This window comes from Phoxinus phoxinus, assembly GCF_949152265.1.
Source record: "Phoxinus phoxinus genome assembly, chromosome: 10".
Lineage (NCBI taxonomy): Eukaryota > Metazoa > Chordata > Actinopteri > Cypriniformes > Leuciscidae > Phoxinus > Phoxinus phoxinus.
In genome coordinates, this window is record NC_136885.1 from 24,035,090 (window position 1) to 24,062,122 (window position 27,033).

The window sequence follows — 27,033 nt, forward strand, 5'->3', positions numbered from 1 at the left end:
AAAAGTGTAGGATAAATTTTGATTTATTAAGAGTGACATGTCCCCCTGAGGACTCTGGAAGCAGGTCTCGGTCGTTTCAGCTGATGAACTTGTTGACAGTTGGTTTAAAAACAGTATTTTAATGCTGGTTTATACTAGACAGATTTGACACAGTTATTGCTAATGAAGAATAAGTAAGCCCAGAGGTCTGAAATCTAGAGTCCAATATAACTGGTTTTAAGACGCATATATCTACAGCTGGAGATTACCTGTGATGATGTCATATGGTTGTTATCACTCTAACTGACGGGAGGTTGGAAGAGGAGGGAATGATCTTATTAATGCCATTAAATTGTCTGAAAGGTCTGGATCCTCTCTCTTGTGTGTGGCATGAATCCAGTGCTGTTGGCTGGTAAAGTGATCCACATGATGAGGGCTCTGTGGCTGAAGCCAGCGTGAAAACCAATACATCATCTACCTGTCAAGAGTCTGGCAACAAATGTGTCTTGAATCAAATGAGACATCATGCAAATCAGGCATAAATATGAGAAACAATTTTGCTGTATGCATGTGTGTTTGTCTACTAAGCATTTAAACTGTACTTTCAACCCACCAACCGAACCTAGAATTGTTTTCTTGCGGTTTATGATCTTGCCTTTCTCGGCTTTTAAAACTTGGCTCAGGTGTTCCCAACATTAATACAATCCACAAACTGAAAGATTCTGGCGGGCTCAAACCTTCTGTTCCACAGGCCATATTTATCACACCAAACCTGCCCCAAACAACACGCTCTCCAAGATCCAATTGTGTCGTCACTGTCATTGATTTAAAATATGTGAATATCTGCGTGTAAAATATCCCAGTGAGAAATTGTGCAGGTGGAATTTGGCTCAGGAGGAAACAGTGAAGTCATGATCATGAGGTCATATTATTGACCTATGGGATGAGTGTCGGAATTATTTTATTTCCTCGTTGAATACCTTTCTTATCCCTCACTGTTGTAATGAGGAGTCGTCGGATTGAGAATGCAGCTTTATTGTCTCGGAGTCAAAAACAGGTACAGGCTAAGTCGAGGCAGGCAGCAAACATACACAGTACAAAAGGTCAGGCAAGAGGTCTGGGCGGGTAGCTGACCATCACAATCCAATAAACAGGCAAGGAATCAAACAACGAGAGAAACAGTCCAAGATCAAACAGAATAATAGTCCACAGATTAAACGCTCAGAAATGATCACCACGGCAAATCAAGACTTCGCAACGGTGCTGTGTGTGTGTGTGTGTGTGTGTGGAGTGTTGAAAGTGTTTGTGTGATGAACTGCAGGTGTGTGTAATCTGTCCCAGGTATGAGGGCCTATGGGTATTATAGTCCGAATAGTAGCAGTCAATATTCTGGAGAGAGCTCCCTCTGGTGATCCGGAGGAAGAAGAGAGGGAGCCTCTCCTGTAACAACTGTGGCATTCTTAGAAATATTTTCATATTATACCAGGCACACTATCTTCAAGACCTCACTGAGATTGAGGCCAGTAAGATGTTTTTTATTAATTTATTTGTATTATTCAGCAAGGATGCATTCATTTGATCAAAAGTGACTTTCTGAAAAATTTCTGAGAATTTCTAAAGATCATGTACTGAAGACTGGAGTAATCGCTTCTGAAAATTCAGCTTTGCTATCAAAGGAATATATTACATTTTTAAATCTAAAAGGGTACTTTAACATTAGGTTCAAGTGAACCAATTCAGATTTTTTCCACCCATGTGGCACAGATCGGATAAGACCCACGAACGTGTAAGCAGGAAAAAAATCACATAGATTCCGATATTCTCAGATTGGTTTCAGGGCTCATTCATATGTGGAAATAAATCTGATTTGAATCGGATACGTACATTTGTATCTACCATATAAGCAGACAGATTGGATATTCCCATCAATGCGAGTTGTACGTCATTGAAGAAACTGACGGTGGTGAATGACGTCAATTCAGGTGAATATCAGCCACGATCACAATCTTTTCCAATGGCGCAATGGAGGATGAATGCTCAACCTAATGGAGTCATTCTGAAGTTTTATGACTTTTGTGCCTTTAGGGTCAAGACACAATGCAGGCAAAAATGCAGGGTTGTTACAAAAGCCTTTAAAGATGGTGCGGTAAGCAAAAGCTTGTATTATCATTTCGTAAACATTGTTTCACCAAGTGTGTAGTGTAAATGCAAATATCGGATATGGGTCACTTTTAAAAGATAATGTAAGCTGGTCGTCAAAAAAAATGGCTTAAGTCAACAAATCAGAATTGGGCAGTTTAAATGCGGCTATATTGGCCAAAGAAAAAATTATTTTTCATTTTCAGTCAACAGAATGTTTGCCTGTTTTTCTGTCTGCCAGGCAAAAATCAGAAGGCTGATTACTTCGAAAAGTAAAAACACACATTTCCTCAATAACAAGCACAGTTAAAGTCTGTAGCAGAGACAGTATGAGACAAATGACAAACAAGTTACAAAGATTTGTCCAGAAGATGAGCAAGTGATACTTAAGTCCAAATAATTAAGAAAAAAATGCTATTTAAATGCTAAAAAAATAAGCTATGGTGTTTATAGGATTTAAAAATCTATTTTCTTAAATATTCTTGATTCCTGACCATTGCTGGCAGCGGAGGAAGGTCCAAGCTTATCAGGATTAATGGACATAGTGTAGTGTTAGGATCTTTGCCACTCTCCACATACACAGCTTTTTAATACACTATATTTTGCAGCCCTTGTGGCTTTTTCTTATTAAGCACGCTGAAATAGCTTTGTGTTTGAACAGCTGTGAACTACAATTTTACTTCTCCTGAGGACACTCAACACTTGCAAAAATATGAGTTCACCTCTCTCCTGTCTTTCGTCCTGGACACTGACACCGGCTTGTAAATCGGTAAATCTCTGTGAATAAAGTTTTATTCTGGGCTTTGAGTGATTGGCCACCTCAGGCTGGTCTTCGCATACCAGTGCTGAGCTCATATGTGTGTGTGCTTTGGGCCATTCTCAGAAATGAGTCAGATGATACATGAGCACGTTTGAATAGTGAATCCTTTAATTGCAGGTTTTATTTTAAGGCTAAGAGCAACTTGTACCTGCTGACCCACTACAAATAACAACTCGGTACTGTGGCAATTTCAGAAAACATTTATAGTTTAGTTTTGAACGTAAATGCTATTCATCAAGAATCTGAGGTGGGCTCTTTTGGAGTTTGAATTGTGTTGACCTGTAGAATGTAAATTACAAAGGCAAAGTTGTAAGAAAATAACAAAAGTATAAATCCTTTAAACTAGAACTCTATATACACCCATCCCCTCCAAGGGAAATAAACAAGTGTGATGGTCCATTTGAGTTAAATATTACATTTTTGCTCCAATACATTAACACCTAACATAAACATTGTATTTCACCTTATTTAAAAGCAGGGTTCTGTTTAGAAAGAAATCAGGATCAGTTTTTAATTCTCTTAAGCAAGAGGATTAAGGTATTAAAACACTAATCATGTTGTTCCAGCTTTCTTTGAACTAAGTCTCCATTCCATCCCATTTGAAATGAGAAAATTTATATTGCCCACCTGAATAGTGTTAGTTTACTTGTACTTTGTATATGAAGTGCTTACATTTCGAAACGCAAAGAAAAAACAAGTAAAACAAATGGTCCACAACTGTCTGGTCCAGTGAATAGTAACCTAATTTTCTTACAAAGAAATACAATTATTTTCAGTTAATGGAAAAATGTAAGTTGAGTTTTGATAAGGGGACTAAGAAAATTAGCTCCTAAAGTAATTGAAGTGTATATGTCAAACTATTCATGTCATTCATAAACTGGAACATATTAAGGAGACAAACCCAGTTTAAACAGTCTTATGGGAGGTCCTCAAAATATAGTGAAAAGCAGCAACTGTAAAAAGTTTTTCATCTTTCGTTGTGCAACTTTGAGAAAGGTTTTAGTGTCATGGCACACATATTGATGCTTTACAAGCCCTATAGTTTTTTTATGAGAATGAAAGTCAAAAAGCATTAAAGGAATTTTAACACACTGCATATCAATATTTCTCTTTAACACCATGCACAGTATATTCTTAGAGCTCAATGAATTAAATCACCGTGCTGAGACTGGACAGTCAGAGAAATCTGAGAAGGAAAGAAACATTCTGTCCTTTGTATAAATTTTGGCACTACCTGATACTTTAGCAGAAGTATGAATTTATGCTTTATGCGTGTTTGGAAAGAAACGTTTAGGATAGAAAACCTGAACCGTTAAAGATCCACTAAGGACATGTTCAGACTCCATATAAGACCTGGGAGTAACACCAAGGCCCTAAATCTTTCTAGCCAATGAGCTTCATGTTAAACTCTTATGATATCCTTGTTTCTGTGAAGAACATTTAACATTTTAAGCCATTTTAATCTTAAACTACAGTTTGTCAATCTTAAGAAATATGAATATTTCTCCCAAAATTGAAATTAAAATCTTTCATCATTTACTCCCCCTCAAGTTGTTCCAAACCTGTATGAATGTCTTTCTTCTGCTGAACACAAAAGACGATATTTTGAAGAACATGGGTATAAATACTATAGAAGTCAATGGGCACCATCAAATGATTGGTTAATGGCATTCTTCAAAATATCTTCTTTTGTGTTCAGCAGAAGAAAGACATTTATGCAGGTTTGGAACAACTTGAGCGTGAGTAAATGATAGTGATTTAAATTTTGGGGTGAAGTATCATTTTAATAGAATTACATAATTATGAATTACATAGAATTGACATAAACCCCGCCCCCGGGAACACGATTTATAGATTGTCATGACAGAATATGCTAATCAATGACTAGAAGATAACTACACATAAGCAACATAAATTCATCAACTCAGAAATGTTGTCTACATGTTGTCACGTCTTATTGAGTCTCTCCATCTTTCTGACTCCGGTTTGAACATAAAAGGCTAAACGTTTTTGAAATTTTCAGTGCATGTGTGTATGAGGTCAAATGACAGGTGTTGTTGAAGCTCCGCCCTCTGTGCCGGGAGCAGCAGCTCATTTGCATTTAAAGGGACAGACATAAAAACTGTGTGTTTTTGCTCACCCTCAAAGAGTGACAATTTTAACATGCTATATAAAAATATATGTGGGGTATTGTGAGCTAAACCTTCACATACACACTCTGCGGACATCAGAGATTTATTTTACATCTTGTGAAAAGGGCATTATACCACCCCTTTAAAATGCGTCCCAAAAGTCCCTGCATTCTTTTCCATTCAGTTGCGCTTCAACTAAGCAAACAGGTCATGGAGCACAAATTATTTCTTTTTTTGAAATTGGCCCCACTAATATAAACCACAGAATTAAACAAGCTTTAGCATGTGTAAGTGCATCTAGTCATATTTCATTATTACTCCTTTTTTATTTCAACTAGGGATCAGTTTCTTCTTGGTAAATTTTTGATGTTTGGAATCAAGACTAGTCCAATGCCATCTGTTGGTAGTAATCCACTTGTCAAGCATGTGTTTTATACTAAGACGACCAGAGATTAATTTCATGGTGATTCTGTGCATCCCAAGAGAGTGTTAAACAGCCTGCTTAGCTCTTAAGTTTAGAGATTTACTGCGGTGCAGGGCATCAGTCCAGTGACCATGCAAACTATGATAACAAACATGAACACGTGCAAACTATGAATGCAACATGAGGGGACATCACGATGGATAATTCGAAGCCATTATGTCTGACTCTGAGATATGGTTTAAAATGAAAATTCTGTGATCATTTACTCATTGTCATGTCTTGTCTTTTAAAACTAAATGTATTTCTTTCTTCTGTGGAACGCAAAAGATGTCATGCTCACACTTTAGTCTAGGGCCCAATTCTTACTATATTAATTAGTAATTATGACTTTTGCATCAATAAACTCCTAATTACTGTTTATTAATAGTTAGTAAGGTAGTTGTTAAGTTTAGGTATTGGGTTGTGGAATATCGTCATGCAGCATAAGGCATTAATATGTGCTTTGTAAGTACTAATATACAGCCGATATCCTAGTAATATGCATGCTAATATGCAACTAGTTAATTAATAGTGTGCGAATTGGATCCTAAACTAAGTTATTTATATTTTTTCTTTTCCATACAAGAAACGTGAATGGTGATCATGGCTGTCAAGCTAAATTTTCTGTCAATTTCAGTGTAACCACCACACAAATCTATTATATGGTTTTGTGAATCACATGGACTACTTTATGAGGATTTAAAGTTTTTTTTTTTTTTGCCCTTTGTTGAGTTTGACCCAAGTCCCTTTAAGGCAAGTAATTTCACTTGGCGGCCATCTTTGAAACGCCTCTCGCCGCTATAGTGACACAATGATTTGACTAATTAGCATTTGGCCCTTTTATTTAGAAGGTGGGACGAATCCGCCATATTGTGGGTTACACTTTCTCCCATTCATAAGTAATATGAGTGCACCATCTTTGTATATCTAAAGTTTTTGGTTTGACTACCCTCAGAAGGGGTCATATGGAAGAGAGCAGTACAGACATTCTGCTAAACTTCTCTTTTTGTTTTCCACAGAAGAAAGAAAGCCATACATGTTTGGTAAAACATGATGGTGAGTAAATAATGATAGAAATTTTCATTTAATTTTGGGTTAACTATTCCTTTATGTGCTTTCCAGCTGAGGACTCTGGCTTTCTGGTTTATGGCACTCTGGGGGTTTCCTGTTGTGCTGAAGGTCAATACACAGCTGACGCTTGGGAATGAGGGAGGGATAAATCAAGGTATGGTTATGAAGGGTAATCAAGGAAGGGAAGCAGGAAGAGCTGCTTTACTACGGCTGCCATGATCCGTATTTGACAGCTAAAGTGGCTTGCGTGGGTATCCTCGTAAGAAAATGAATTACACAGGAAACATTACAGCACCTGCTCTTACAGTAGTGCTTTTACACTTTGACTTTGTAACAAATCTCTCCTTAGATTTCTCCAAGTGAAATACATGTGAGAAATCACAGGTGCCTAGTCCACCATTACTCTAATACATAGGGGAATTATTTTATTTATATAAAATAAAATAAAAATCGTTGGCCTTCTTTTCAAAGATATAGTGAGGGATATTCATCAGGTAAAAATCATATCAAGTCCGAAATGATTGATTTAATAATAAAACAAACCTTAAAAGAGGCCCATAATCCTTGCACAGTGGCAGTAGTTGAGAACTCGGAGTATATAAGATCACTCATCTGAAAGATAGGAAACAGAAACAAGCCATATCTCATTTAGAAAGGTTTCAATAATAAAAGCAAATCAGGGAAAATGTAAGCCTTGTGATCCTCCACTTCTTTAGTACACTTTGTTAAAAGACAAAATATGGATCTTTGCATCCCATTCACTGTTAAATCTCACTTCTAAATCACGTAACACTGAATAACCATGCGCTTTTCTCAAGCAGAATCCGAAGTTAGATGTTAGTATCTACACCATACTTGAATGAAAAATAAGATGGAAAACTGTCTCGGCTGAAAGTTTGCATTTCCAAGCATCTAAAATATTCAGCATAATACATTTTGAGTGATATTAAACTTTGCTGACATAAAAACCACACGTATGTGTATGTGGGCTCGAACAGAACATTCTGTATCTTCAAATTCTCTGCATATATGTGAATAAAAAGCACCACAAATAATCAAACATCAGTTTTTATAGATAATACTCTGTTGTAATTCTGGATATGACATTTGAACAGACAGTTACTAATTTTCAACGTATTTGGAGAATGTAAAAATACTCTATTTTAATCATGTACTTTGTGTGGCATTGGTTGCTAAAGATGCCATTACAAAACCAACTCACATAAAAGGTATGAAATGGATCATATCAGACAACTTAATCAGCAAAAAAAGGAGCATATCAGGTTCAGAGAGGGAGAAGAGAGGTTAAACAAACTCCACAAACCCAACACATTATAATACACCACATTACGTTTCAGACACAAACCATGTGGAACTCAAAAATGATGGATCTGCCATGAAGAGAAGAATGTTCCTCAGGCTTGCGCACGCTTTTCTGTCTACTTGTGTTTCTCTTGGCAAAGCTCAGCATGGCCATCTTGTTTTTCACAAGGAGCCTCTGTCCACGCATATATGGTTGAACTTTATGAGCACAGTAGACAAAAGTGGCTGAAGCACATTTCACCGGCTGGAAGACCCTCCATCCTCTGTCAGTTCTAGCTTTGGCGCGGTGGATGAAACAAAGCAAATCCGCAGTCACAGAACCGGAGCCTTGAAAGGCTCTGAGGCCACTTAGCTCATGACTTCAGAGTGAACTTGACGGCTGGAAATATTCCAAACTTACAGTCTCTCTCCTCACCTGCCTATTGTAGATAATGGGGACATTCAATGGCTCAAGTCAATGGTTTGAGTTGTCATGCACAGACAAACCAGCAGTGTTAATCTTGTCAATGACAAAAAAGTTTTTTAACAAAGGTTTTTTTGATTTTGAAGTGCTAAAATGCTAACTTGTTTCTGACAAAAAAATATGTCAGCCCTGCAGCACTGCTGCCTCAGCAGCCGCTTGACCCGAATCATGATGTGCAGATTTTCGACTCTCATACCTCAAAAGAGTCAAGCATGGATGGAGCAATGCATTGCCATGAGCACATCCAGTTCCCTAACTCGCTCCAACAGACTCTTATCGTATACACGTATACAAACAAGCGGATCCTGAAGGCAAAAAAGCTGATGACGTGCAACTCAGGCGACCTTTTATATTCACGGGCTGTGACGTGTGTGACGTCATGGACTGCCAGCTGCCAATAATTATTGCTGATTGTTTACAAGTGCTTCAGACACCGGTCACGCCAATATCAAGACGCAGCATCGAAGTTCCACTTCAAAAGGGAACTGTGTAAAAATGTACACTGCAAACCAGCCAGATGAAATGATGATGCAGACTTCTCACATTCCAGTGTTTCTCCAAAAGCAGATGACTTGTTTTCCCTTTGGTCCAACTGATACATACATCAGTGTAAGTGTAAAAACAAAACAAAAAAACTTTCATTATTTCATTATTATAAACCATCTTACCCCATGAAGCATACCAAGCACAGAATTCACTTCTGAGGGCAGCATTGAAAGGTTTGGAAGAGGACTAAACAGTGCTTCAGTGGGTGTTGAAGAAAACACCCCAAAATAAATAAAAGTCTTGAAACATTCTCAATTCAGTCCTAAAAATCCCTCTCCATTTAAAGATATAGCCAGGCAATGCTAAGCTTAAATGTAAAATAAGAACCTCACTTCTAGAAAAAAATAATACAAATATTTTTCAAGCTCCAGCGCAGAGCGAGGCAGGGTTTTTTGCACATAATTTATTGTATTTCATCAAGCGTACAGAGGATTTGAGCTGTAAACTGCACTTTCCCTGCATTTATTTTCTATTTTACAGCCATTGCAAACACATTTGTGTGATTTGTAATCTCTGCAGGCTGCCGTGAGGACATTTCAGCTGAACTTATTCATGAGCCTCTTGGAAGATGGTTTCAGGGCAAAGGTTAAATCAACAAGGCACCATTCCAAACCATCTTGAGGAAAAACTGCACATCTATTTAAGTGAGTTACATCTCAGTAGAGGATGTGATCAAATGAAACCATCCAAAATGACAAAGGATAATCTAAATGATATGCAATTTAGAATTCATAATATTGTTGGAATGGGGAATCCAGTTTAAGTGTGATAAGTGAGGATGTGAAAAATACCTTTTCCATGCTCTCTGTCACCTCAGAAATCCACAACAAAATCCTGTTTTAGTCCACTCCAATGCCATCTTGGGCACCTCCGGTCATCTATTTCCAGTAATGCAAGTACAGCTCCCATTTACTTGAATGGGGAAAGAACAAATCAATGAAACCAACCATCAATATTACATTCAAATTCAAATGAGGATTAAAATATGACAACAATAGTCTCATAAATTGTTTTTCTTTACATCAAATTATGCCACAAATATGTATTTTTCTGGCTGTTCCACCGAATTCACATGCACAATCTAGAGTAAACAAACAGGTGATGCCTCTATGAAAAATGAAATCGTGTAACTACGACCTACTACATGCACCATACTGAGTGTTATGATTTCTCCCATTCATATCATAATGTCTCTGCTCTGTTCATCAAACACCTTAAAATTGCAACTGTCAGCTTTATCATTACAAATTACCCATATAAAGTCCATAACTTCAGTCCATCGGTTAACATCCCACGATGACGTATCCAGCATTGATGAAACTCTTTTAAAGAAAGTTTTTTCTTGTGGTGCTGATGAAGTGCTGATGTCCCCTCTCTGTCTCGGGCCGGTTTCAGGCATAACTCAGCAACACAAATTCATCTGAAATGAGCCAGCACTAAGAGGGCAATTTGGCAATTCATTTCAGATGGCGAAGTGACCGCAATTATTTGTTTTTGGATGCTATCGAGGATGTACGTTTTGAAAGGGGATGTGTGAGGGTAAATGTTCCGCCAGTATATGACTGATATATGCCTTGTGGATTTCCTTTACACTCACTCAGAGCTTTTACTCAATGGATAATGACAAGCACATGTCCTAAGGATCCTTCGAACTGTGCGAACACACACACAGGAATCAGTTTAAATTATGAATAGACCGCATGACATACTAAATCACCATCATAAACGAACAGCAAAAACTTCCTGTTAGGCTTCAAAAAGTACATTTGAAAGTTCATACATTTTATTGACAATTTACTATAAGCTTCAACGCCAAATTTACTGAAGCCGTTTTGTAAATCATTTGAACATTTTATGGCCTGCATTAAGGGTTTTCATATTTCTGATCTGGCCACTACAGTCGAACAATTTTGCCAAACACTATAAAGAAAAGAAACAACCAAGCCAACGCTTGAGGATAAAGCAGACACACTTGTACATTATACTCAATTCTTGTTTTTTACGCCATACATAATGGAGCCCTGAGAGTTCCCAGCAAATGTTTGTTCTAAAAATCCATCTGCATGTACTCACCCACACCCAAAATGGATGACTTATTTCTGGGCCCTAATCTACATTAACAGGACTGTACAGCCAAAAAATTAGCTCATTGGTCTCACTGCAAAAGATGATATAAGCAGCCAGTTAGCTACTGCTTACATTACAAATGACCACAAGCAGCAAAGTGGGGCGTGCAATGTTGATGGAGATGAAACGGTGTTGGAAATGGTCCATGATGGAATGAACGGCAAAAGGAAAACCTCCAGTTTCCATTTAAGGTCCATTTCCGTTCAGATATGTTCAGGATGTCTGTGTGTTTCTGGCTGCTACTGAGCTAAGACAAATTGTAGAAAGCGAGGTCATTCACTTTTGCACACAATTATGACTGCATATTTCAGCTTCATTATCTGATGCATCTAAATTGCAATAGAATATAACTTAAAGATAAATGCTGAGGACAGACAGTCAAGGTTGAACACTCACTGTTACTCACGTACTGTATTCCTCAGAGATTTCTATGAATCACTGTCACGCTCCGTGATGTAATGAACATATTTTAAACGTAATGTGTAATGTAATGAACATATTTCATGGACCATGCTGGTGTATGTGGTAATGAAAACATATGTGACCTTCTGCACTCTGACATTCTGCCTTGGTCAAACAGGAATCTGCAATGTCGCAGGGTAATCACCATTAATAAAAACTAATAGCTGCAAATTGCAAATTTCCTGCCAAGCTAGCCACCCCTTTGAAAAGTTGTGCCTGTAAATGTGTGATTTTTCTCTACTTAAGTCTGAAAAATCTGACATTTTAAAAAAATATTAGGAGACTGTTGATTATTCAACTTATTTTGCAACATGGAAGTAATTTATTTTCTGTAAATGTGTAAGACTTTTGACAGTACATAAACAGTAAAACTATTTGCAACACAAACCGCAGTGTATTTGTAATTACGACAATTATGCATTAAAATAATATGATAAGAAATACTAGTTTGCAATAAAGCAGCATCATTTTATTTGTGTAATGAAAATATCTGTATAATTTTAATCAGTTTATTATTAATTTAATCAATAATTATTAACATTTACTGTTTTGTATCTATTCTATATATGTTTAGGTAAGAGTTTATATCTAGGAAAACATTGTGTTTTTCTTGAAATAACCTTGTAATTTTCTTATAATATAAATTATGGCCTACAGTAGTTATATGATCATTTAATTCTGACTCACTGCTTTCCATTTATTGGTAAAGCATGTAATAAAAAATAAAGAAAAAGTAACAGGAAATAATGCAAAAATTATATTTTCAAACAAATTTGCTGAAAAATCTTTATATCGTTTTTTTTTTTTAGATTGACTAAAATAAGAAAGTGTGAAGCTTTAAATTAGTGAAGTGATTATATCCAAGATGATGAGCAGATGTTTTAAGATTTTGTTCTGGTGGTGGCACCTGGAGCAGATATATGAAGTGTTCCCACAATGAAGAGTTAACAAAAAAGGAGAATGCTTTGAATTTAAAAGAGTCACTAAATTAGCAGTGAGCCATTGTTAGCGGGCCACAGGTTAGTCCCAGGGCTCCAGTTAGGAGGGGCGGAGGTGGATTTACAAGCCCAGGCCGAAGAGCCGCAGTGGGATTGCCCTCACCAGCTGCCTGCTTTACAAGGCAAACTTCAAAGATAAGGCCTTGACTTACCCCCCTCCAGTCCCTGCCACACCACCACCTACACGCCTTCTTTGGGTTACACAGTGTGAGTAAAGCAACATGTCTAATGGTTCATTTGTAATGACTTATTCTGAGTGACACACTCCAGTGTGTGAGAAAATGCCTGTTCACTAAAGGGGTTTTTGGAAAACCTGTCACACATGATGATGGCAGGGGTCCACAGACCCGCCAAATATGATGATCCCCTTCCTAATATATACTGGAAAGGCCGCCATATATCGTCATGCATAAAGACCGATTTGTACTGTGTTAGAAAAAGCCTGATATAAAAGACATGTTGTTTGCCAAATTAAATAATTGGCTTTTATATTATTGGTATACTGAAGCCAATGCAAAGTATTAAAATATTATCTGGAAAATTTTGACTTTGTATTAAAGTGCCCCTATTATGTTTTTTCGAATATTCTTTTTCATGCAGTGTGTAATAGAGCTGTTTGTGAATGTAAACGTTCTGCAAATTTGTAAAGTCGAAACAAGTGCACGATAAATAAAGTTACTGTCTTCCAAAAGAAAGAATCGACTAAAAGAGTCGTCTGTAATTCGAATCCCACTGCGTTGCAGTTCTACGTCACTAGATAAGACATTTGCATAATGCCCGCCTATGGTGCATGTTGTCCGCCCTTGAACAACTTGTCCCGCCTTCAAACACCTAATTTTACAGACGACTGCTTCTCAAATCTCAGAGTATAACGCAGGATTCGCAAAACACTTGCTATGGAAAGAAGGGTCGGTACCCAGTTTATTTGGACCAACAGGCTCCTCAGAATCCCAACCTGTAAGTATGAATAATTATTGATGTTTATATTTTCTACTGAGTGTTCAAAATATGTAGTTTAGTGTTTTATATTGTGTAAGTTTCCGGCTAACCCACGTTACCACTGTCTTACTGAAATACTACTGCAAATCAGCTGTGGGACACTATTACCTAAAACTGTGTCTATTAATGCAGGTTGTCTGTCGTCCTTAGTATTTTTGAGTAAAGATAAATGTCGGAGGAAGATTTGTTTTGCCAACTAACATTAGTGCTCAGCTAACATATGCTCCGTTATTGGTACAGTTAATACAGATCCCACATGTGCATCGCAATAAATTTGAAATATACTATATCAGTCTGTTGATAGAAATACACGTATTAATGCTGAGGTTCAGGTTGAATAATGTTTCATCATCAGACTCGCGCTCAAATTGAGATAAAATCGACGTCATCGCTACTGTCTTTACAGTGTGTACATCTCTGAGGAGTGAGGAAGCCTCCGGAGCTGAAGTTCAGTTATAGTAATGCGCGTTTAGCTTCTGTCAGGAACTGTAAGCGGTAAACCTATCACAACAGACTGGGGCATCTAAACCAATCAGAGCAGAGTAGGCTAGTGGAACGGATGGATTTAGAGAGACTGATTTACCAGAGTCGTTTGATCATTGAATAATGTGCTGTTGTTTGTATGTATGTATGTATGTATGTATGTTTATACATATAATGTATACATTATGAGAAAATGAAAGTGTTTTTTGACTTTTGATCCATGTAAAGGAGACCTCCAGAACAAAATTAGCAACTTTTAAAATAGCATAATAGGGGAACTTTAACTAATCTATTTTTTTCTACTCGCTATTACCGTATTGTTAGATGTAAAAACATGAAAATAAACTTTTTAAAATTCAATTCAAATGTATTTTTATAGTGTTTTTCACAATATTGTTCCAGATCAGTTGTAAAGTACATCATACAAAATATTATTTTGTACCGTTTAATTAACTATTTTAAATATATGATATGATATTTTATTATATTTTATTATATTATATTATAGATTCAGGTTCTATAGGGTAAGATCTGTCGGAAAAGCTCTGAAGGGCACAGAATTCCAGAAGTTTCTAAAAGGTTCACTTTTTCCATCTCAAAACCCCACTGACCTGCTTTGCCGTCTGAATTCTTTGGCTTCCGAGGAACGGGACGATTACGGCATGGAATTTCAGTGAAGACTGACTTCATTTCTGCTCCTGAAATAGAGGGGTTGGAAGTCAGAGGCAAGGCCACAGAAAGGCAATTACCAGTCAGCAGTGGAGAGATGAGTTGGACGAGACGCCAAATTATTCCTCTATTGAGGGGTTGTGCTTATGTGACCTACTCTAAATAGCATTGCCCCATTTCAGAGAAACCACCCCAGTCTATACATCTAACCGATGAGATCACAATTCATTACTAATTAGACCTCTTGCGTGACAAGTAAAGCGATATGCGTGTTAAAATGAGACAGCTGATAGGGTCTCTCCTTCCCTGTCTTTCTCCCTCCACCCCTAAATCCGTCTCCTCTTACACTAAATGAGCCAGCTGCGGAGGCCCTGTCCTGTCAGGCGTGGTTGCTGCCTGCTGGCCTGTCCCCAACTATGGCTAGACAGCAGAGTCCCCCGATAGTTGACTGGACGTACGTCCGGCAGACATCCATAACGACTGTCTGCAGTCCTGAGCAAAAGATTAGTGGTGGATTTTGACAGTTTCCCAACCCATGCCAGAAGAGTTCAACTACACAGGGCACAAGAAGAAGGGCACTTAAAGCTAAAATGACGTTTTACCACAGATGTTCCAGAGAAAGTAATGATAATCAGATGTAGGAAAGAACAAACTACCGATTTGTTCTGATTTATAGACATCAAGTTTCGGCATACACAGCATTAATGCAATGGGCTTTTGCAAGCTTTTTCATAATGAAGTATGCTATAGTTACTATTTTATCTAGTCATTCTTGTTATGCAGTGCATTTTCTTAGAATAGTCTCACTCATATCGCAATATGGATGAAATACGAAACTTTTAAAGAAATTATAGCTTTTTTTTCTATTATTACAATATTCAAAATCATTGAAAAAAGGGATGCATTTTAAATGTAATTTAATTCTAATTTTACAACTATGTCCATCTAAAAAAATGCTCATCTTTAAGCATTTTGGTTAGATTAAAAAAATGTGGAAAAATTAAATCTTGAAAATGTCTAAATAAATGGTGTATTTCTTTTTGTAACCAAAATGTTTCAAACAAAATGTGTTTTCTTCAGAACATTATTCAAATTGGTCTTCAGTTTATAAGTTGTATTTGTATATAAGTCCTTAATATCACACAAATCATATTCCATCAGGTTAGTAATTCGTATCGTTATTATTAAAAAATTAAATTCTTATTGGCATTATCATACAGGAAGTGACATCGTTTTAGGAAACAACAGCACCATCACATATTAGCAATGTGGGTTATGTGCAACAAACTTCAGTTTCATTCGCTTCCGGTTCTAGTCTACTGTATGTGCTTCACTCAAGATACCTTAAAAGAAGCAAGCAAAGATGAGCATAATCGATGCTCATCGCATATGCAGATTGATATCTAAAAGAAAAATTTTATTGTCTTCTTCTCATTAATAATTAGATATTTAGATGGAATAAAACGGCAACAATAAAAAATAACTAGCTAGGTTAGCTGATTACCTAAAAAAAATTAATATCGTCATCAGTTCATACTGCCGTTAACACTTTCTCTGACAAGCGGATGTGATGAGACCGGTTTTCCTGTTTGGTCATGTGATGTGCGGCATAAAGCCTATGGATTTTATAAATTAATCATCTTACATTTTGAGGTCTTAGTTGGTTTGTCTCATTCCAAAACATTCCCTCTGGTTTGCAAAAGTAGGTGTGATAATATTAATATTTTAACAGATTATAAATAAATAAAAATCTAAATTAAAGGCAGGGTAGGTGATTTGTTCGCGAGGCGCACAGCACTGGCCAATCACACAGAACGAGCAGTGCGCTGCGTTTTTTTATGTTGCTAGGCCACTACCGAAACAGCTGTCCTGTCAGTCAAGTAAACGTCAAATCAGCTTTTTATTAACTTTATTTAATTTCTGTTAACATTGTGGTAGTTACGGTCCATGGAGTCGTTAGCTCCTGGTAACCCGAGAGAGCACCACAAGTTTATCCTCCATCATCGCATTCTCCGGGCGTTCAAAACAACTGCGGTCATCACAACTGTCAAAACAAAACAACTATCACCACAACGAAAGGCCCAGCTCTCCATTCATTCAATTGGGCAGTGGAAAAAAACGCGATGACATTGGGCGCTTTTTCCGCTCAGAGTTGATTTTTTTTTTTACTTCAAAAATGCGAGGCGCAGCAGGCGGTAAAATGCGAGGCGCCTGGTGCGCATAGACAGTGCGCAGAACGCTCACTGCCATAGGAAAACTATTGAAAAAAGGCGCCTCTCACTGCAAAAAAACGCGTCAGGTGTGATCGGGGCCTTAGACAGACGTCAGTCACCGAGCATCGCAACCGAAACAGCAGCCACCTTTTGCAGTTCCTCCTGATCCAAAACAAATTGCTTATGCTGTGTTCACGCCATAACTACTGCAATTTGAAAGGGATGGAAACCCCTGACGTTATACTCGGAGCAGTTTATGACTCAAATTTATGCGTTTCAATGTCAACACCATCAACACCGAAATGAAACTGCAGCAGTCAGGTGGTACAGGTCAGTGCTCTTTAAGTTGTTTTTTGTTCATTATTATTGTAATGTCATGTGCTTTGAAACATGAGGTAGTTTAAGGCCGTATCTTGTGTCCCTGCTGTATGCAATCATGTGTTTTGAATGAGGCATGGCTTTGGAGTACGCTCTGAATTATAATTCCATCATATACTTTAGAATTTTTTTCAAAAGGTCAAAAATGTACAACAGGAATGACCAGAACCCCTAAAATGTAAGTGCATCGGGATCCTAAAATGTTAGAAAAATGTTTAGATCAATAACATACAATTTTTGTCAACGTTTGACAAGTATGGCAAATGAAATGTCAGTGTGCCCATGACTGTCAAACAGCTTTAAACAACCAATCCACCTACCGCCTTCACTCAACCATTATGAGAGTCATTATGTGCTTACAGTGAAAACTCTCCCCAGCCCAGGGCACTTCCTGTTTAATCAGCACTAGAGCTGCTAGTGGACAATCTCCATGCACCAATATTATGAATGATGAAAATTATTACTATTATTATGAATGTTGTATAATATCATGTGATATTACCCCTCAACAACTGTGCAATCATTTGTCAGGCCTCCTGTGACTGTGGTGCCAAAGCCAAAACGATCTGGGCTAATGTCCACAGACTGAACGCTGTATTTAGGTTCAGATTGGATTGATTCATGAGCACCTGGCCCTGACGACTCCTGTTTTTGACAAAGAGTGAGAGAGCGTAGACAAAAAAATGGAGAGTTAATGGACTGAATTGAAAATTCAGTGTGAAAGGACTAAAAAAAAAGTAATACATTGAAAGAAACGAACCAATCTATCACACTGATTAATCTTCTGTGGAAGCACTTCAGGGTCACGTTTTTAAAAAATACTAATGTGGAGTGAAAGAGACAGAGGGAGAGAGAGAGAGGTCCCCGTTTTCTCTCATTCCTCCCACTTGCTCACTGGATTTCACATCTAGGGTGGTTGAAGGGAGAGCGAACCCCAGCCACACCCCCTGACTATAAATCCAAGGCATAAGGAAACGCTCAGCTGAAATCACACGTGGAACTGAAGGATCTGGAGCTCACAAACCCATTCACACACACACACATGCGCGAACATACAGATTCTGGGAGGCGGCTTGGCATGCTGTTAGCCCAAATAACTGATGACAGTGGAGAGAGGAGCATTTATTGTGAATGAGTGAGTCAGAAGTGACTCAGTCAAGCATCGCTGGATTGGTTGGATCCCTCAAGCAAAACTGGTAACGGGGAGCTTGGACTCAAACGACACTAGTGTGTCCTGGTGTGTACGATTAGAAATAGGGATTGAGTTCATTCTTGTGTTTGTGTAGACTAGAAAATATTCTGCGCTCTGGTGCGAGGTTGAAAAGCAAGGTCCAGGGGTCCTGTAAGGTGCTGAGCATGTCTTTCGCGATGGTGCGACCAACCCCAGGTCATTTCTTGTGCTCTGAGATCAGCATGCATTCCGAGGACGACGACAACGGCAGCGAGGGTTCTGGATCCGAAGACAAGTCCTTCCGTATGGCAAGCCACAGCTATGGTGCCTTTAAGTTGGGTGCTCCCAAAAAGAGGTATAGCTGCCGACCGGTAGCGGTTCCTACCGAGATCCGTCCACAGATCGTTGAGGTACGGCAGCGGAACACCGCAAATGCCCGAGAGCGGGATCGCACGAACAGTGTGAACACGGCGTTCACCGCTCTGAGGACGCTGATACCCACCGAACCAGCCGACAGGAAGCTATCCAAGATTGAGACATTGCGGTTGGCCTCCAGCTACATCTCACACCTGGGGAACGTCTTGCTGGTTGGAGAGGAGTGTGGAGACGGACAGCCCTGTCTCAGGAGTCCTGGAGCCTTGCATCACCACCACCACAATATCCAGAAGAGCTCGACACCCAGCCCGGACTCAGAAAACTCACTGCCCAGACAGATCTGCACCTTCTGCCTCAGTAACCAGAGACGGCTGGTGAGTAGCTGTCAAAATGTATGAGTTTCCTCAGTTTGCAGTCATTTAGCCCTGATGGAGGCCTGTGTGCCGAAATAAAAAAGTATAACTTTTTCATTTCCACTTTCTAAGAATTAATTTTCTATTAAGTGTTTCTGATATTGCTTAAAAAATACATTTGTTCTTTATCCACACACATTGTTGATTTAATTGCACCAGAATAACTGTTCAAAATGTTCGAGCGGTTAGTTAGAGGTCAGATATAATCTTAACATTATAGAACAGTCAAAACCTATAAAAATTGGTATTTAATAATAAACTATTATAATTTTGTGACAGGTTCAAGTTTAGAGGTCAGTGCATTGTTATTCAACCATACCATTCAGAAATGTATCTGAGATATTAAGGGATAGTTCACCCAAAAATCATTTACTGTCACGTCACTCCAAACCTGTGTGACTTTCCTCTGTGAAACAGATATTTTGAAGAAAATTGAATCTGTTTTTGTCCAAACAATGAAAGCGATATCCAAAACAACATGGGACCCTATTGACTTTTATTGTATGGACCAAAAAAAAAAAAAAAACATTTTTAAAAACACTTTTGTTTTCTACAAATCAAAGTCATGGGGAAAAAAAGTCAAGTTTGTAAGACATGAGGGAGAGTAAATGATGACAGAATGTTCACTTTTGGGTGAACTATCTCTTGAAAGTGTCATTTATAAATGTTCAGTAACTGATACAATGAAATGTTCGGAGTGTGCAATTGACAGATAAGCAGATATTTATCCATAGCTTTTTAAGCTTACATTAGCATAATTTATTGATGTCGTCAGATCATAAAAACAGATCATTTTGGCACAAAACCCTAAATATGCTTGGTTTGACTTCAACCACATTCATTAACATTTACCGCGTTCTAAACGAAAGTGTTTACATGACCCACTGTGATGAAAACAAATGATTCATTTGGCTCTAGACAAAACTTTCATAGAGGTACACAAAAACGGCATGAACACACACTGCACAGGCTGCAATGCGTCTGCTGTGTTTGTGCAGTGCGCTAGAAACATCTGGTCTATTCCCCTGACAACCTGAGCGTCTTCCTGCGCAGTTCATGTATGTCCTGAGTTCCACCAAAGCCTTCAACACCCTCATTATCATTACGAGGACTAATCCTGAACAGACTCTTTAAACACCACAGTTTAATGAAAACACTCCAGATTCATCCTTTCATCTAGTATTTCACATGCTGTTACTGAAATAATATGGTCGTATTTGATGAGCCATAGAGGATTGATTATTTATTAATAAAAATGTCATCGGCTGCAACCAATTAATGAGAGCTGATGAACTCAAACGTGCAATTTTTCAGTGTTTAATGCCAAACATTTAAAAGACTTTGTTTTATCAGCTGAAAGCACTTATTTTTCTGTTATGATGAGTTAAATTTAAGAAGCTTTTTTTTTCATATGTACACCTACAGTCCTATAGGAATGGCTCAAGTACCCTGTCAAACACCAAAACAAATCAAAAATTGCTTTTGTCTTTTTTTACAATTTTCCCTTAGAGATTCTGTAAACAATTTAAAAAAATGGCAAGCAACACATTTCATCAAACAAGCATTTTAAAGTAGATATGCTAAAAAGTATTTCTTCTCAAATATACTCCAATAATATCTGTTTTATTTAAACCTTCAAAAAAAAAAGTTTTTTAAAGTGTATATTACACTAGGATTCATTGTAAAATAAAAAGAGACTTGTGGAAAGCTGCTAGTTAAAAAAAAAAGTTAAAGAACTGCAACTAACCGTTGTATAACAGCTGTAAAATTCATATTATTCAAATTATTCAAATGGTGTAATCCACAGAGACTGAGAAATCTTTTTAGCTTAAAAGCTCAATATATATGTTAAAGGGTTAGTTCACTCAAAAATGAAATTTCTGTCATTAATTACTCACCCTCATGTAGTTCCAAACCCTCAAGACCTTTGTTCATCTTCAGAATACAAATGGAGATATTCGAGAGTTTTCTGACCCCACATAGTGTCTAATTACCACTTTCAAGGCTCAGAAAGGTAGTAAAAATATTATTTAAAAAATCCATATGACAGTGCTTCAACCTTAATGTTATGAAGTGATGAGAATACTTTTTGTGCCTATGTGGTCAGAAACTCTCGAATTTCATCAAAAATATCTTCATTTGTGTTCCGAAGATGAACGAAGGTCTTACGGGTTTGGAACGACATGAGGGTGAGTCATTTTCAGTTCATTTTTGGGTGAACAAAACCCTTTAAGCCATTACTTGCACAGAAATCATAAGATGTATTTATTTTTATATATATATATATATATATATATATATATATATATATATATATATATATACCAAGCACCACACAAACATGCCACAAACAAGTGCCAATGCAATGGCACCTCACCACACACAGCCAGCAGTGTCTTCTGATTAATCTGGACCAGGTGGAACTATGACCTGTGCCTAAAGATGACGTTATGGTAAGCGATCAGATTCTCTAAATGAGATCTATCTCTGAGATGGTCCTGATTACGGTTCAGAGCTGTTGGTAATGACGGTCAGAGTTCAACTGCTCATCAGTGTCCTAATGTGTTTAAAAATCTAATGAGATAATTGTTTGTATGTGTCTGTAAAATGAATGGATGTACAAGATGTATAAAGACCCTTTAACCTACAGGCTAGTCATTCTCTCATCACTTTGTTTTCTTTTCTTTCAGAACAAAGACAGAGAAAGAAAAACTGCGTTAAGGAGTTAATGACGAGGAGAAGAGAGAGTAAAAGAGCGTTCCCATCAGATCCGTCTGAAGAAGCGCGCCTGAGCGAACTGCACATTTAGTGTCAATTTGCTGTAAATAATGTTTAATTAAATGTAACACTGCTTAACTTCCTGGTGGACGGCATTATAACGGACGGCTACACTGCCTTTCTCCATTTCCATATTTAGAAGCCAAAAACTATGTGAATTTAATCCTAACCTTTTTTATACAGAGGTGATATACTTTTATACAAACATGATAGGGACAAAAGACTGAGACTATGAGGATGAGGATGATTTGAAATTTAAAAACAGCAAAAGAAGAAGACAACTTGCTGCAACAGCCAAACTTCAGCTCACCAGTACAGACCCTGTTTGTGTCCTTCTGGTTTTGTCTATGTTCTATATATTTTGTATGCACTACACTGAACTTTATCTACATATGCTGATGGAAAAAAAGGCTTTTCTACTATCAACACATTCCTACAGTATGAGCAAACATGAATGTCAAGGAGTTTTTAAAACCTGTAACATAATTGTTGTTATTATTATTTATTTATGCCAATTAAACATTAAAAACATTGTTTAAACCAATTTGTGTATATGTCAGGGCTGAAAAATATAGAGCATGAGAGCTTCAATGAAATCAGACAGACTGTGAGAGGCCAGGAGGAGTAAATTGAGAAAGAGACTGAAAGATGAACAGTGAAGGGAGGCTGTAGTAAGTCTGGTTCTGTAAGTATGGTCTAGATGAGATCTGCAGGTAGATTGCTGCTGGCAGACAGTGTCCTCTACTTTAACTCTGACCACAAGCTCTCACACACATTCACATATACACACCTGCACACACAGGCAGTCTGACTTGCATATAAGGAGCCTCCCTTTTCAAAGCTCTAATGAAAATGCCTGTCCTGGGTCATCAGCATTACCTTGCCCAACAGTGACTGAGTATCACCCCATAACAGTCCTCAGAGCAGTTCATATCAGACGGATCATCACAAGCTAAACTCTCAAAACACCAACAACTGCAGCTTTGAAGACTTAAGGCCCGTTCTCACCAAGGACGATAATTATAAATATAACGATATAGTTCTAAAAATCGTTCTCAATATTAAAGAATACCAGAGTTCAACTATCGTTGAAATCACTTTCAGAGCTATTTTTTCCAGCTGATGAACGAGAAAAACCTTGAAAGCCAATCAGAATCCATCCTGCTTTAAAGAGCACAAGCATTTAAAGTGAGAGACAAGCACACGTTTGAACAGAACGATATAGTCCGCTGGTGTGTAGTTATCGTTATAGTTATGGTTCTTCGTGTGAATCAGATACTTTACAGTATCTGAAGTGAGATACATGTTATAACTATTTATAAGGAGCCAATGGAGTCTGGAATAATGATGCTGAAAATTCAGCAGGAATAAATTACATTTTTAAATAAATTAAAATAGAAAACAGCTATTTTAAATTGTAATATTTCACAGTGTTTTTGTTTTTACTGTATTTTTGAACCAAATAAATGCAGCCTTGGTGAGTACAAGAGACTTCATTCAAAAACTTTGTTGTTTAATCTTACTGAGCCCAAACCTTTAATTTTACTGTATATTCACTACAATTAATCCTACAAGTTTTGTAAAACATCTATTCATTTTATTTAAAAAATATTCTCTAAAACAGTGACAACTAAATGAATGTTTCACATTTGTGAATATTTCACAATTTATGTGAAATTATATTTAAAACATGTTAATTTCACATAGTGCTGAGTGTCACTATCCCTAGACTTTCAGCATTGTTCTCGGTCTCGTCTCAGTAAAGTCTCCCACACACTCAGTGGATCCCTCTGTTCAGCTCAATATAGAGTCTGTGAACTGTAACCCGGTCTAGTGCTCTCAGATCATTTAACTCACTCCTTCCTTCTCCATCTGCTTCTGTTATCCAACATCAACAGCGCTTCATCATCCCCTGTGGCTGGAGACGGCACTGTAGAGACTAGTTGCCATGGCAACAGAACTGCTCCACTAATACAATTTTCTGCATGGAAACTGGTCCAACAACTTGGTCCAAAAAACTAAGGTTAAGCGATCGAAAGCTGAATGGTACGAAAAAGGGAGACGCTGTTTGGGACACAAGGCTTTAAAATCACAGTATGAGACCTCTTTAGCTCAAACGGCAATGCACACTGCAAACAAAGATATTTGATTCCCAGACAAATGCAATCCAAGCTGCTTTGTATAAAAGTGTCTCCTTAAAGTATTGTAAAAGTAATGAACACTGACCTGTACACTGGATGCCGTTGATATGATGTCAAAGAACGAGTCGGACCTGTAATTAAAGACATCAGAAAAGTATTAGAAACTTTCCACTTGCGATGAACTCCACCAAAAATTTAAAAACGTGTATGACCTAAAACTGATCTGAATGATTTCATACTAAGTACAATACAAAACCTTGAATAATTCTCTAAGTGGAATAATACGTGCCCCAAATATCCTAACCAGCAGCACCTGCACTGAGGAGGGAAAGGGTTTGAATATCCTCATGTCATTCCTTTGGTAATGGGTTTGGATTCACCATGTTTTTTATGGTCCAAATGAAAAGCCAGTTAGATTCAAAGGGTCCTGTGGCATTTCACAATATGTGTCAATTAAAATACTTTGTCTGTTCGGTATTTGTTTGAGCTATTGGATTTCAAATGGATTTGAAGTGCATACAGTTCTGCGGTCTTTTTTGTATTAGATATGTTTTGTTTTTCTGTCAGAGTGTTTATGTATCTGTCCATATCTCAGGCTTCTGGTAAAGCTTTCACAGATCCAGCAGGGAGTCTTGTGAATACCACAGGACGGGAAGCTGTAAAGCAACGGTGGAATGACAGGTGTCCAACGAGGCTGGCTGGCGCACTCCAGCACTCTCTAACACACACACACACCTGTGGGAAAGAGAAAACTTATTTTTTGTGACTTGAGTTACTGCCAGCTCCCCCTGTGTCAACATTTCTAGTCAGAAAACACGATCCTGTCCACTCATACCTGTTTTAGCTAAATGTTTCCTGCTGGAGTCTAATATTGAGCAGCTATTGCTGAAAAGGGCCTGCTAATTTGCTCTCTCTTAATGCAGGGTTACACAAAAACAGTAGAGCATGACTAATGTGGCAAGATTTCGTCTGTCTCAAGTAATATCAACATAATAGTTTCCATGTTTGAGAAATACACATATACATAATATACACACATGGCCCCCAAAGTGACAATTATAAACACTTTAAATGTAAGGTACAATAGAAACTATCAAAATGTCACTGCATTAGATACAAAAAATGTTTCAGATTTTTGTTTTCCCAACATTTACAGAAGAAAAAAATTATGATTTGATTCACATTACCGGTAAATTGATTAAAACTGAAAAGTAAGAGTGTACATTGTTACAAAATATTTATATTTCAAATGAATGCTGTTATTTTGAACTTTGAAGAATCCTGATAAATCATGGTTCATGATCATGATGAGCCATCATGGTTTCCACAAAAATAAGATGCAGCACAACTGTTTTCAACATTGATAATAAATAGCACCAAATCAGCATATTAGAATGATTTCTGAGGGATCATGTGACACTGAAGACTGGAGTAATGATGCTGACAATTCAGCTTCACCATTACAGGCATAAATGACCTTTTACATTAAATAAAATAAAATAGAAAACAGTTACTTTAAATAACCAATATTTCACAGTACAGTTTTTACTGTATTTTTGATCAAATAGGCTAAATATAGCTTTAGTGACTTTTCAAAAACATTTTTAAAATCGACCCCAAACTTTTGAACAATAGTAAGTTTATTACTTATTTAAAAGAACATTTATAAAATTATCAATTATTAAATTAAATCATTCATCAATATGTATTTTCTTTATAAATTTAACTATTATTATTTTTTAATTTAGTATTCATTTTTAAATTACTCATGTACACACAAAAAAGTCTTATCATAATGACATATATATATATATATATATATTATTATTATTATTATTTTTTTCAGTTAAACATATTGCAAATTTGGCAAAAGAGGTTGAATAAGAAAACATGATCCATTACGTCAAGTATCCAAGAAATTTCCCTCAGGTTTTAGTGTGCACCTCAGTCTTGACTTCTGACCCCTGATATCACAGTGAGGACGAGGATGAAGACAGTGATGGTGAAGGTCAGTGAGGATAGAGGGAGTTGGACTTTGCAGCTGCTCCTCTCTCCTCATTTGACTGGCCTTAGGAGAATAAGTTCTTCTTGGTTTTACAGCACTCCTTAATCCATACACACACTTTTATGCCCGAACATGTGTTCTCAAGACCCAGGCTTTGATGCATCCTAAGGCCCCTTTCTCCTTCTATACCGCCATCCAAATCCTCAACTCAGAATGTGAGTTAACAAGTTTTGATTGTAAAAGAAGCCTTGAGATCCTAAGGGCCAATCTGTCAGCTCCCTGTGGCTCACCACAGAGCCATTGGCTTCATAACTAAAAAGAAAGGGAAGAGATTGAGAGAGAGAGAAAGACAGAGCGAGGAAGAAATAGAAAGGTGGTATAACCCAGTCCCAGTAGCTCAAAGTCAAGACTTGGTGTACTTTGTCCCGTTCAATTGGGCCTAGAGTTTAATACTGGAAAAATCTTCCTTTGCTGTCAATCAAACGCTTTAATAAAAACAAAGTATAACATTGCGGTCTTGCTCACTCTCTCCCTGCCCCTGGGAGAGTGGAAATGCGAGGGGTGCCTGCGGAACTGTGAAAATCCCTCCTTTTATTGCCATCAGCCTGCAATGGAAAATTGGGTTTGCGGAGGGGCCCATCTGTTGGACATTAAGCAGCCACCTGGAGCTTTAGCCAATCATGAAATTAAACATGAGTATTAAAGAAAAATGAAAAATCTCCTCTCCCAGACATGCGGGTCACCCAGTCTTTGCCGCATTTAATCAAATTTCCGACAAGAAGCAAAGGCTTAGTTCACAGGGTGTCATCCACCACCCCACCAGTAAAACCACTCCCGTTTTTCCTGGTTTTAAAGAATAAAAAAAGCCGGTAAATATGACTATTA

General features: G+C 37.6%; 2 protein-coding genes across 3 annotated transcripts in view; one reads left to right on the top strand and one right to left on the bottom strand.

Annotated features, from left to right (window-relative positions):
* The window catches only part of mroh1 (maestro heat-like repeat family member 1), a 67,062-nt gene that overhangs the window by 36,741 nt on the left and 3,288 nt on the right, over positions 1-27,033 (bottom strand). Inside the window, exons 2-4 of one of the 2 annotated variants that reach the window (XM_079625018.1) lie at positions 24,229-24,274; positions 14,617-14,703; positions 7,148-7,216 (exon numbers count right to left, since the gene is read on the bottom strand). The gene's annotated coding sequence lies outside the window, so the exon portion shown is untranslated. The remainder of the gene's footprint in view (positions 1-7,147; positions 7,217-14,616; positions 14,704-24,228; positions 24,275-27,033) is intronic. The other variant, XM_079625019.1, reaches the window with a different exon arrangement.
* Positions 18,250-22,544, top strand: scxb (scleraxis bHLH transcription factor b). The gene is made up of 2 exons (XM_079625021.1): positions 18,250-19,185; positions 21,915-22,544. The coding sequence occupies exons 1-2, from the start codon at positions 18,622-18,624 to the stop codon at positions 21,951-21,953; spliced, it is 603 nt and encodes a 200-aa protein (XP_079481147.1). The 5' UTR covers positions 18,250-18,621; the 3' UTR covers positions 21,954-22,544.

Bases quoted from the DNA above. Each gene is read 5' to 3' on its own strand.
- scxb (XM_079625021.1), top strand. From the start codon at position 18,622: ATGTCTTTCGCGATGGTGCGACCAACCCCAGGTCATTTCTTGTGCTCT. The intron at 19,186-21,914 runs GTGAGTAGCTGT...CTTTTCTTTCAG, and splicing joins TCAGTAACCAGAGACGGCTG to AACAAAGACAGAGAAAGAAA.